The sequence below is a fragment of the Nicotiana tabacum genome, chromosome 13, assembly GCF_000715075.1.
Source record: "Nicotiana tabacum cultivar K326 chromosome 13, ASM71507v2, whole genome shotgun sequence".
Lineage (NCBI taxonomy): Eukaryota > Viridiplantae > Streptophyta > Magnoliopsida > Solanales > Solanaceae > Nicotiana > Nicotiana tabacum.
In genome coordinates, this window is record NC_134092.1 from 10,159,402 (window position 1) to 10,173,084 (window position 13,683).

Sequence of the window (13,683 nt, forward strand, 5' to 3'; positions counted from 1 at the left end):
CCTATTAATTGAAAAGAGATCAATTGTGCTCCAGTCGTATCTGCAGGTCCAAGGTATAATGGATGATTGTGAGGCAAATAAACGCTGAATTCCTCATTAGCTAGAGCATTTCCAATTCCTGCATCTACATATGTGGCTGCATTAGCCGTGGTGTTGTCAACAGTATCTCCCATGGCTACTCTGCTTTAATTGACAAGGTTTCGATTTTTCGATTGATTTTTCTGAATCTCACAATTTCACTAATGCCGATGTGAATCGATGAATGAGACCAGTGATTCCTAGTCTTATGTCTCTGATACCATGTTAAATTATATGGATCGAGCTATGTAAACCCTAGCTGAGAAGAAAAGGAAGAGAAGAAGGGAATGAGCTGAAGTAGAAATGCAAAAACTGATTCTGTTAAAAACTAAAAATACACCGTACAAACGACCCCTATTTATAGAAATGACTAACAGACTTTGGACTCCTAACTACCTAGTATTAAATAGATAGAACTACCCTTAGTTTGTTACACATTAAGTCACCCCTCTCACAACATGATCGAAAGTTTTGTGAGGGACCTAGTTTCTTGGAATTCATTAATTAATGGTTATGTTAGGAGTGGGAGACCGAGGGAGGCGTTGATGGTATTTGAGAAGACGAAAATGGCATATGCGGAGCCCGATGAAGTTACTATTATCGGAATAGTAGGGGCGTGTGGTCAGCTTAAGAATTTGGAGCTAGGGAGAAAGTTACATAGTTATATTACGGATATAGGCTTGAATTTTAGCGTACCACTTTGCAATGCAGTCATAGACATGTATGTGAAGAATGAGATCGAGTCTACATGAAGCAAAGGGTTTGTTTGATAGGATGGAGGTGATGACTATGGTAAGTTGGACTACAATGATTAGTGGGTTTGCTAAGTTTGGGCTTTTGTATGAGGCGAGGAGGCTTTTCAACAAGATGCCAGAGAAAGGTATTATACAGTGGAATGCGTTGATTGGAGGTTTTGTCCAAGCTAAGCGTGGTAAAGAGGCACTGGCTTTGTTTCACGAAATGCAAACCATGAATGTAAAACCTGATGAAGTGACTATGGTCAGTTTCCTATCATCTTGTGCACAACTTGGCTCACTTGATATTGGGATTTGGATTCACCACTATATAAAATAACATAAGCTTTGTCTTACTGTTTCACTGGGAACCGCGCTTGTTGATATGTATGCCAAATGTGGTAATGTTGAAAAGGCACTTCAGGTTTTTCATGAGATGCCCGTCAGAAACTCATTGACTTGGACAGCTGCAATTGGTGCCTTAGCGGTTCATGGAAATGGACGTGATGCTCTATCATATTTTTCAAAGATGGTTGACAGTGGCCTGAGACCAGATGATGTCACATTTCTCGGGGTCTTATCAGCTTGTTGTCATGCAGGTTTGGTTGAAGAAGGGGGACAGCTTTTTTGCTCAAATGAGCGCAAATTTCAAAATTCCTCCTATATCTAAACATTATTGTAGCATGGTGGACCTTTTGGGTAGGGCAGGGTTTTTGCATGAAGCTTATAAGCTTGTCCAGAGAATGCCAATTAAATGGCGGCTGATGCTTTAATATGCACAGGGAGCACTGTTTTTTGCTTGTCGAATTCATGGGAACGTCGAGATGGGGGGAAACGCAGTTCTGAAACTTCTTGAGTTTGATCCTGGTGATAGTGGAACTTATGTCTTACTTGCTAATATCTATGTTGAAGCAAATATGCAGCATAACGCACGAGATATTAGGAAGATGATGGATGAAAGAGGATTAGAAAAACACCTGGTTGCAGCTCCATTGAAGAAAATGGAAAACTTTTTGAGTTTATTGTTAGAGACAAGACACATCCACGATCCGATCAGATTTATGAAAGTTTGATTCACTTAGCGAGACATATGGAAATAGTTAATTATTTTCCATTTATCGGATATGACCTCCTACTTGTTACTGATGATTACTGCGCAATATAAGAAATCTGTCGCCAAACATACTTAAGCTACATAAAAGCTTAGTCCCACAGACGATGTTCCAATGATTAGGAGGGGACAGGAGTCGACCTGCAATCGTCAGGCCATGAGCCTGACTACTTGATCAACTCCTTTTCCTGCTGAGGTATTGTGACTTGCATTTGAACACTCCTGCATTACTCCATGGCTCATTTTAAGATCATATTATCTGAATATTTGTTGGTATCTTGCTAGATGTAAATTCGGTTTCTTTCTAAATTAGTTCCTGTTATGTTGACCAACCCTTAGGTCATATTTTAGCGGTTTAGTTATGCAACTCAACTCGTTGTTTCAAGCGTAGTGGTCATCCTGATCTTTTAAGCTGAAGATGTAATCAAAATCCTAATCTTTGTTCTTGCTAAGTCAGTGAAAAAAAGTTTACTCCTATAGTTTCATATGATAGCGTAATTGTAGATTTGGAGAGACAAAGTTATTAAAATTTAGCTCTAAAAGTAGTTCGATTGTTGCTTTCTTAATTCTTAAACTCTTTCTCATAGTTGCCATTATGGGCGTCGTCGTCCTAGATCAGGGAAAATATCTTAATGGGTCTCAAAGATTCTAGCAGCTAATGCTTGCCATTCTTGAGTTGTAAGGAAATATAGTGTCGCAAGATCGTTTCGTCCAGAAGTGTAATGTATGATCAAACCATTGCACCAAACGACCCCTTAAATATGAGATAGTTAATCCCACCACTTTAGTGTAAAATTTATCCCCGGATTAGCTAATACCTCTGACCAAACACGAGATAAATACAATTTCAAATTCTATCTCGGGGTTATTATCATTATCTCATATACCAAACGACCCGTAAGAATTGTGACAAAATATAGTGTCACAAGATCGTTTCGTCCAGAAGCAGTGGCGAAGCCACCTTATAGGTAGGGGTGCCATTTCGCGGGAAAATACACTGTGTAGCTAGGTAAAAAAATAAATTATATGTATATATACTATATATTGACTCTCCTTAATTTTCTGGTATGTTTACTTTTATATATTTTGACACCTGTTAAGGAAAATTCTGGCTCCGCCACTCTCTAGAAGTATATTATATGATCAAACCATTAGCCATATGAAGGTTTAATAAATCTCATAGCCTTTTGTTTCTATCCAAGACATGGCCTAAGTATTCTGTCGCCATTTCTCCTCTCCCTTTTCTTTTCCCGCTTCATTGGTGCCAAATGCTGACATCCCACAAGAATAGTATTTTTTGACTATGTTGCGGAGACTAATTGGCAGAATTGAGCAACTGGAGAGCCTAAACGTCAGTGAGGATGAGTTCATCGGTCAACACACGAATTCTATCTACAAATTAAATGCTATTATGTTGGATCAGTCGACTTGTCATGATTGATTGTCTCATACAACTAGATCAGACAAGCTTGGAGAGTTTGGAGATTTCAAATAATGTTAGTCCCTTCCCTAGAGAAAATTAATAGAAAAATCAAAGATTGACCATCAATGTAAAAATCAAATGAATGAGCCTGCGGTCAAAAAAGTAAAATGAATATTATTATGTATTCACCATTAAATTATTATATGTAGGACATATAGCAAGCTTCTAGTTCTTTTAATTTTATTTTCTATAATGTTGATCTAAGATAATTTTAAATGGGGAATATTGTGTGAGGTTTCATTGGCAGAGACTAATTGGCAGAATTGGCCTTGTTGATATAGATAAGCAAACGGAGTAATATGGTTTTTTCCCCTTCCAGTTTAATTCCAAAGCTCACTAGTCTGAATAATTCTAATTTGTGCCAAGTGAGTTCACAAAAGAGGTAAATCGCTCCCTATTAAATGTTCTCCATTTTGAGGGCTTGAACCCAAGAACGCTAGTTAAATTTAGAGGAAGTTCAACTAGTAGATTCAGTTGTGGACATGCAGCTGCGGAGAGCGGAAATGTGAAGTACAAATGAAGTGAATTTCGGATATTGCCTTGTTTCCTTTCCTCTTAATTTTATCAAAATCACACTTTCACTAATACCCAACCGTTGTCTCTTTACTTTCTTTCCAATTCCATTTAGACCAATCACAGATGTTTTTGTCGAATGCTTCAGTACATCTACACAAACCCTTGTAAAGCTCAACAGAGTTTACCCAATATGAAATGCAATTCAACTGCAAAATATCATTTTCAGAACAGGTCTCACAAGAATCTATTTGAGGCAGAAAAAGAAAAACAAACGGTTCATTCCTCTTCGTATTTTTGTATTTCTCCCACGCAACAATAGTAGGACAGTGAAAGTAGAAGTAGACATCCTTTCTGTGACAAAGTTCTGAGATCATGGCTAATATTCAAAACAGAACATGTGGTACTAAGCTCCAACATCTAACGAAACTGTCAAACGCGGTGTTTCTTTCTGTTCTTATTTACCACTAGACTATATTTCTCTAATGTAACACAGAAGCAACGGGAAAAATAAGCTCTATAAGGAGAACGTGAACGAAAAGGAAAAAAGGGAAAATGCTGTGACCAAGAAGAAAAGTATGAAGCCAGTTCCCTATAGTGCTTGTTATTCGCTTCACCGCTTCGATGTATCAATTGCCACTTCCGAGTAGCAAATTGGGCAAGCCTAACACATTAATGAATGACTTAGCAATAAAGTACATGTTAAACATTTAAGGAAATTGTTTTTCGAGGGTTCAATTGATTACTTTGTTGATACTTAGCCATCTACTGCCACAACCAGCATGATAGAGATGTTTGCAGGGAAGAGTGATCTGTCGGTCATTTCGTTTGTACTCCATCTGGCAGATGACACACCTGGAAATAAGAAGGAAAATCTGTTGTGATCAGTGAAAACGCTTTGATACAATACCTTGCCCACAATACTAGGCAAAGATAATCATGGTAGACAATAATAGCTTTTTTCGGGATATCAGTAACAGATAATTATGGAAAAGATGACATTTTCATTCAGTTATCTCAGAATTCAATTACCTATTGGGGAAAATAAACAAACTAAACAAACAAATAAACACACGCACCAACAGATACATATATTAAACTCCACAATATGCAGAATATAACATATCTCAGAGGAAATCTGGAAAAGAATATGTGCAAGCGAAACATAAAAGGACATGATACCACTCAAGGTAATATAGAATACTGTGGTAAAATATCTTTACTTAACTTCAAAAGATAAAGAGTAGAAATCTATGGACTATTCAGATGAAGAAGATTGTTGATGATAAACATAAAAGACCAATAGTCACATATAGAAAGACAACCCACCAGCCTATTATACTTTGAAGAAACATAACAATCAGCACAGAACAAGAAGCATAAAAATAAAATTAATATGTCAGAGCTATAGGATTATTAGACAATTGTTCATTTTTCCATTAGTTGCCCTTATTTATAGGAAGAGATTCTCGAAGGGTTTGTTCTACCTTTCCTTTCTTGATTTCTTTCTTGAGAACAAGCCACACTTAAACTTTGTGATTGGAAGCAAGGAGATTTGATCTTGGGAAAGACCTCTGCTTTGAGTTCCAACAGCCTCCCCCAATTCAAGTAATTCCTGTAATTCAATCCAAATAGAATTAAAATTACAAGTTTATCAAGTCTCCAACATAAAACATTACTTACGGATCATCACTTAAACAAAAGGAAACAATCATTAAAAGAAAAAATCATTTATTTTCTTTGATGAATATCTGCAGAGAATAAAGTGAACACTGGACAGTATGTAATGCAGGTCCGTCAGTTACACTACTCATCAGCCATAATATTTCTAATATGATATCTAAATCAATTTGCTTAAATAGTATCATGATCATGACTGTATTCTATATGAAAAAACGGTTCAATGATGAGAACGACCTGATATGAAAACTTCCACAGGGAGCCGTGAGCATCAAAGCACTCTTTAGCAAAGAAGAATAAACTCAATAATCTCCTGATTTTGCATAATCCTTCTCTTCTTTTTTTCTCTTTCTACACCTAGTTCATGCAAAAGGATTTTTCAGAAGTTGCAGATCAACTGATGATCTGATGCAGTTGGAAATCTTATCATACACTAGCTCGGGTATTAGTAGGTCAGATATTTCCCTTTAAGTTACACCATATTAGTAGGTCAAAAAAGCTTATTCACTCAATTCATGTCTTGAGGGAAGCTCTCAAAACAAAGCTTTGCTGGTCATTGGCTGCATGGAGTAATTCATTGTTCAGAGGACCTTAAAAGAATTATAAAGATGATCAATTCGACATCGAGAATGACATTATCAAAATTGAATCACGAAAAATTGTATCAAAATATCAGTTTCATCTTCATCCGACACTAAGCCACCATTCTCGTCAATGATGCACATCACATGACTACAACAACAACAACTAACGATCTATCCCAAGCTAGCTGGGGTCAGCTAGATGAATCCTTACTATCCATTTCGCTCCATCTCGACTCGTAGGTGATAGAGATCCCAGAAAAATATACCGTATCTTACAGGGCTCCTCATGGCAATAAACATTTCATATTAACCTGCATAACTTTGACAACTAATTCTCTGCCTCTAATAACCAAGACATTACTAAAAGAACTGTGACATGAGATTCTTGATGTCTCAAATGGATCACAAGATAATGATACTATTTGATGATGCACAAGATAATGAAAATACAAGTCTAATAAGTGGAGATTGCAGAAATTTTACAAATCAAACCTCATAGGTCATGTTGTCAGGGTCGATATTATCTTGCCAAATAACCTGCATTAATTTAAAAAATAGATGAATGAAACTAGTCAGTGATTCTAATCAGGACAACGACCCATGCTTACTTAGCAGCCAGAAACACTTCCTGAAAACATCAGCAGGAATAGAAAATGCAAGACTCCTCTTGTTACTGTTACATTTTTTCCTATTAGTTGAAACAGTAGTTTAAAACTATTTAAAACATCTAGCTGTTATATCATTTGTCTGCTTTGAAATCATTACTGTAGTTACAACCACAACACAGAGAGCAGTTTTGTCGTAGTATGCAGATACTATGAATAAGAAAGTAGAGGTTATGGTGGTTATACATCAGCTGGACTAATGACCATAGCATGAAAGAGAAAAGAAACATAACTTTGAAATAAAACTTCATACCTCACTGTCACGAGTATTAATTTGACCCCTAGGACCTGAAAAAGAGCAAAGGGACATGCTTAGTGATAACCTAATGTATCGTAAGAGTAGGAAGCTCTTTATGAATAGGCACAAGCAACAGCAACAGAAATGACGACAAATGAGACTGCAATACTCAAAGGCATAAGTCCAACACTGACATATTCCATACAATTTTTGCTGCGTTCAGATCGACCTATTTACTTTTAAAACTCTATTCCATCACAAATTTCAGATGTATAATCGATACAGATTGCAGCACAGAATGCATAATAGAGGAATGTACTAAAACATGCTTCTAGACAGCTGCCTTACAGAAGGAAATTATCATTATTAAGTAAAACTATGTTTCTTTGGGTAGTCTGATTTGCAGCTAAACAGTTATAAGCATTACATTGCTTCCTTCTTAAAAAAGCACTAGCCAATTATTTGCTCATTTCATCTTATATGCTCCTTAGGTTACTTTTGCCACACACACACAACTTTCAGAAATTGATATATGGAAAACAGAAAGAAACTTGTAAGTTGTAACCAGTTATCATAAAGAAGAAAAAGCCACTGAGCTTTTCTGAATAACATTTATATTGAAGCAGAAGGTTTTTGAGACTACAGAAACAGAGGGAATCAGATGTAGAGAGTGTAACAAAGCAACCTTAGCACCATCACTTTGACTTAGGAATGTATAATGTACTAATATTTTGTTTATTTCATAAACGAACTCATTTTATCACTCCCCACAGACTTATTAACATGTATTTACAGGCAGATCTTCAATTTGATAAAGGATCTGTCCCATCTAGAATGTTGGCAGTGTGACCAGCCATCTATCATCTATACAAAATTGGTACTAAAAGAGATGGTCTTCAGAAATGCTGTAGCAGAGGTCTCTTTTACTGAAACAGCAGAAAAACGTCTCAATGCCTTCAGAGGATCAATTTGAGTCAACTACTGCAGACTACAGGCTACCATCAATCTCATATGATGAGCAAGAATCAATCAAAGGAATTATCAGACAAGAGGAATTTATTTACGGTGTTGGATGCCTTCTTCTAACCCATCCAAGTCAAATTTTGTTGGTTGACTAATGCAATTTGAGTGGGCATTGCGGAACACTCGTTCAAACATGAGGCTTATAGCTCAATAGCTTTCAAGACAGCAAGATAACCACTGGAAGTTGAGTGCTGTCATTTCACCTTTTTAACCAGATATAACTATGAGATGCAAAAGAACAGTAGATCCCTGTCCTTGATGCTCAGAGCTATAGGAGTAAAGGAGGGAAGGTGTAAAGACATAGAATTATGGTTTTAAAGGGTTGATCCTAGTATACAAATGGCTGTGAGATTCTGTAACCTCGTGTTTATTAAATAATAAAAAATAATAGCAAATAAAACAAAAAAACACAGGTAGATGTCTTTACAGTAGGAATGAACTGCAAGGGTGCTAACTAATGCGGATATTCATGGTTGTTTTTTCATCAATTAGCAACAACAACAACAACAACAACATCGACCTAGTAAAATCCCACTAGTGGGGTCTGGGGAGGGTAGTGTGTACGCAAACCTTACCCCTACCCGAGGAGTAGAGAGGCTATCTCCGAAAGACCCTCGGCTCAAGAAGAAGAAAAGAAAAGAAGAGAAGAGAAAAGAGACAATATCAGTACCAGCAACAGATACCATAAGAAAAAATTAACAACATCATGAAAGCCAGAAAATAGGTGCAGAGCAAAAGCGGTAACCATTACATAGAGTCGGCTCTATGAAAAACGAAAGAGTAGTAAGACACAACATTGCCACTAGCTGTCTCAGACAAAAACCTTACCAAGCTAGCCTCACAAATGTACGAACTAAGGAAAGACTCAACTACCTCCTAACCTACAACCCTAATACTCGACCTCCACAGCTCCCTATCAAGGACCATGTCCTCGGAAATCTGAAGCCTCACCATGTCCTGCCTGATTACCTCTCCCTAATACTTCTTAGGCCGCCCTCTACCTCTTCTCGAGCCTTCCAAGGCCAGTCGCTCACAGCTCCTTACCGGAGCGTCTGGGCTTCTTCTCTGAACATGCCCGAACCATCTAAGCCTCGCTTCCCGCATCTTGTTATCAATGGGAGTCATGCCCACCTTCTCCCGAATATCATCATTCCTAATCTTATCCATCCTAGTGTGCCCGCACATCCACCTTAACATCCTCATCTCTGCTACTTTCATCTTCTGGATATGTGAGTTCTTAACAGGCCAACACTCAGCCCCATACATCATGGTCGGTCTAACCACCGCTCTATAAAACTTACCTTTGAGTATCGGCGGCACTCTCTTGTCACCCAGGACTCCAGATGCTAACCTCCACTTCATCCACCCCACTCCAATACGGTGTGTGACATCCTCGTCGATCTCCCCTACCCCTTGGATAACCGACCCAAGGTACTTGAAACTGCCTCTACTCGGGATGACCTGTGATTCAAGCCTCACATCCACGTCCACTTCCCTCGACTCAGCGCTGAACTTGCATTGTTCAGTGCTCCGTCTTTGTCCTGCTCAGCTTAAAACCCTTAGACTCAAGAGCTTGTCTCCAGGCCTCCAGCCTCTCGTTAACACCTGCTCGCGACTCATCAATCAGAACTATGTCATCAGCGAATAACATACACCATGGCACCTCCCCTTGAATATGATGTGTTAACGCGTCCATCACCAGGGCAAATAAGAACGGGCTGAGCACAGAACCTTGGTGCAATCCCATAACAACCGGGAAATGCTCAGAGTCGCCTCCTACTGTCCTAACCCGAGTCTTAGTCCCATGTGAGAAAGCACGGGAGGCAACCGACACACATTTAGCCTCCAGGCATCTCCAGAGAACTTCTCTAGGAACCTTGTCATACGCTTTCTCCAGATCAATAAACAGCATGTGCAGATCCTTCTTCCTCTCCCTATACTGTTCCACCAGTCTTCTAATAAGGTGTATAGCTTCCGTAGTAGAACGACCCGGCATCAACCCAAACTGGTTGTCGGATATAGATACCGACCTCCTCACCCTTGCTTCAACCACCCTCTCCCAAACTTTCATTTTTTCATCAATTAGCATTCAAAAATAAATATTCATGGTAAGTGATCATTAAATCGTTCCCGGTGCATTTTCCTAACAATATTTAGTCATATACACAATGTAATTAGAATAAAGAGAGAAACTGTGAAGATGTTTCCGTACACATAGGTACATTCTACTATTTTGAGAATGGTGACATATTATACATTCGTAGCACAACAGCTGTGCTAAGACATTCTCTACTTTTGTTGGGATATTTTCAAAAACTTGTGCATATCAACTGCAGTAGAAAGAGAGTGAAAAGAGTACTTACATTCCACATAATTAGTGCGTGAATTGGAGCCTGAAATTGCTTCTCTATGCACATTTGCAGCTACATTCTGGTCGCCGGTGGCGGTTGAAGGGTTCTCTAAATGTCTATCATGCTCCTTGATTCCAGATACATGATCATTAACCACATATTCATGACCATATTCGTAATATGAGAAACTACCTGCTTCAGAGTACCCAAATTTGTAGGGATTGGTACTGATGGATGGGTATAAACTCTCCTGCAAGGATCAGAGAAGTCATATAGCACTGTTATTCAAAATCTTGCTCTACATTTCCATGTGACTGACAGTTTGACATAGACGAAACCAAAGATGCATGAAGAGAATGTACATGTTGCAGTTAAATGATATCCAAAGGTACCTCTAAGGTCCTCATATGCTTAGCAATTAGTAGCAGAGTTCCTTAGTTTGCTTGAGCAATTCGAGAGCTAGTGTCCATTAAATGCAGCATAGTTGATAATTATGCAGTTGATACATGTAGTACATGTGTACTAAGGCATGGTTCTGAATCTGCTCTTTGCACACTACTAGACAAATGTATGTACATAATAGAACAGCACATACTTGATAAACAAATTTCCACTTTCTCACGGTATTTCTTTTTTCATATTCATGAGTACTATTTGTAATATCTGCTTATCCAATCATGATTTACAACATGTCCAGGGTCACGCAGTTAATTCTACTAATTTAAAACTGATCAGTGTTCCAGTTGTACCCTTACCCTCATCTGTACAGGTTATTTTGCACAATCCTGCATAACAAGGGTCAAAGGCAGAAGTTGGAAATGCAGGAACAGAATGAAAGTAGGTGAATGCACAACAAGGGTGTAGACCGAAAAAAAAGATCAATTTCTGTAAAACTACTGAATGTACCTGACCATATGGAGGATCGGCAAATATATAATTTACATGGTCATATGTAACACCTCCAAAGAAATCCATAAAGCTTCCAATTGAATTATAAGGCATAGCAGCGTTCGTGTAATGAATTTCCATTTGCTGATTCCAGTTCATGGTGGATTACTAGTCTGCAACAAATTGGTATATTCTTCGTATCAACTCTTTAAGGTAAAGTAGCTATGAAGACTACAAGATTCCATAAATCATATTTACCACTAATTCTTCAGGAAAACAGAGAGATGAATAATCAACATATGAAACTCAGATTCCAAGATAAGCGATGTGGATCTGCTTCAGATTTGACAATCCTATTAAAACAAAACAATCAGTTTCTTTTAACATGATCTGTAAACCAAACCAAAAAAAGATTAGAAGACAAAATACATATACTATATCGCTGTAGGTGCAAGAAATGTACAAATATAAAAAATTATAGTAATTAAATTTTTAAAGCAGAAAATTACAACTAATGGAAACAGTTATTCTGATCCTTATTTCTCTTCAAAAACAGTATAAATTTTTTCCAGCACTCTCTCAGTAACCAAAATGTATTGCGACAAGTCAACAATAATTCATTTAAAATTAACAACATAATGACACATTATACTTGAGAAATTCAGCACTAACAGCAAACTGCTCAATATCAAGAAACTTCAAATAAATCAAGCAGTCATAATGTAATGCTGCAAAAAACTCAAATAATGCACAGTGAAATTTTCCTCTTCTATTTTTTCCGTTGGAACAATTTCCAGCATTTTCTCGGTAGCCAAACAGATCACAACAACAACTCAACTGAAATTACAACCATATTGGCACATTATACTTGAAAAGATTCGGAGCAAAACCAAATTTCAGACTTTCTTTAAATTTTGCAAAAGAACACAGAATGCACACGAAAATTTAATTTTTTTTCTTCTTTTTCCTTTTTTAGGGAAGAATTTACAGCATTTTCTCAGCAACCAAATGTATGGCAACAACAATTCGTATGCAATTAACACCACGTTTGGCACATTTGCTTGAGAAACTTCCAATAAAAACCAAAATTGCTCCATAACCTATTGCTACTAATAATTCCTTGATTTTGCTATATATATAAATATATATAATTAAAAAAAAGCCACATTTGGCACATTTCAGTTGAATAATTCGGACAGATCACAACAACAACAAAACAATTCGAACGAATATAACACCGCATTTGCACATTTCAGTTGAAACTTTTCGGAGCTCAAAAAATAAAAACCGCAAATGCACAAAAAAAATTAAAAAAAGTTCGACGCTTTCCGGTGGAAAGAGTTTCCAGCATTTTCTCAACAACCTAACAGATTGCAACAACAATTCGAACGAAATTAACATCGCATTCGGCACATTTAACTTGAGAAAATTCAGATTAAAAACCAAACTGCTCCATAACCTTATCATTAATTCCTTAATTTTGCTTTAAAAAATACAGAATGCACATAAAAAAGGGCACACTTTCTCGGCAACTAAACAGATCACAAAAAACAATTCGAATGAAATCACCACCGCATTTTGCACATTTTCAGTTGAAAAATACATAGCTCACCATACAAAAGAGAGTAATAATAGCTAAAACTGAATCAAATCGAATGGAACCGAATTAAAATGAAAGGAAGATAAAGAGTTGAAGAAAGGAACAATATATTTTGTGATAATAAATAAAGAGAACCGACATTTGCTTTTCCTTTTTTACGCACTCGTCAAGCTCCTCATCAAAGTCACTCTCTTTCTTCTCTCTCTCTCTTCTTTTTTATTTCCGGTTTTGCTGTGTCTCTTTTGTGTGAAAATGGCATGAGAGAGAGAAGAGGAAGAAGACAGCGTTGCAATTGAGTTTGTTTTCACCTTTTCTCTCTCTCATCAGTTCTATAAAAATGGATATAGAATAAAGTACAACCTTTAAGCTCAATGTACTATGACTGATATTTTTCTCCTTATCTCTTTTTCAATCTTAAATTTTTAAAATTGTAAAGATGGACAGAGTTACCTCATTTCAATTATAGTTTCAACCGAACTCATAACTTTCGACATAAAGTATAGAATTATGTATAAAAATCTACTAAAATCTCAATAAGTATTAGATTTGAACCCATAATTTTAACAGCATAATATAGGGGTGGGCATAATACCAGCCGAACTGAAAAAACCGGCCGAACCATGAATTTTGATTTTTCGATTTCGATTTCGGTTTAATCGGTTTTTCGGTCGGTACACGGTTTTTAAATTATTAATTTTCGGTTTTTCGGTGCGGTTTACGATTTTGATATTTCGG

General features: G+C 37.1%; 1 protein-coding gene and 1 pseudogene across 2 annotated transcripts; one reads left to right on the forward strand and one right to left on the reverse strand.

The window, feature by feature from the left end:
- The first annotated feature begins 536 nt into the window (after window positions 1-536).
- LOC107812948 (pentatricopeptide repeat-containing protein At2g22410, mitochondrial-like) lies at window positions 537-1,977 on the forward strand (annotated as a pseudogene).
- A 2,192-nt stretch (window positions 1,978-4,169) lies between these two features.
- Window positions 4,170-13,256, reverse strand: LOC107812957 (E3 ubiquitin-protein ligase BIG BROTHER). 2 transcript variants are annotated; one of them, XM_016638146.2, is made up of 9 exons: window positions 13,088-13,256; window positions 11,607-11,701; window positions 11,367-11,521; window positions 10,473-10,710; window positions 7,102-7,136; window positions 6,676-6,720; window positions 5,407-5,534; window positions 4,666-4,774; window positions 4,170-4,583 (listed from the first exon to the last, which is right to left on the reverse strand). In XM_016638146.2, exons 3-9 carry the CDS (start codon window positions 11,505-11,507, stop codon window positions 4,533-4,535), a joined length of 747 nt encoding a protein of 248 aa, XP_016493632.1. In that variant the 5' UTR covers window positions 11,508-11,521; window positions 11,607-11,701; window positions 13,088-13,256; the 3' UTR covers window positions 4,170-4,532. The 2 variants fall into 2 exon arrangements, with proteins under 2 accessions (XP_016493632.1, XP_016493633.1); XM_016638147.2 differs by lacking the exon at window positions 13,088-13,256 and adding an exon at window positions 12,961-13,071.
- Window positions 13,257-13,683: the final 427 nt, after the last annotated feature.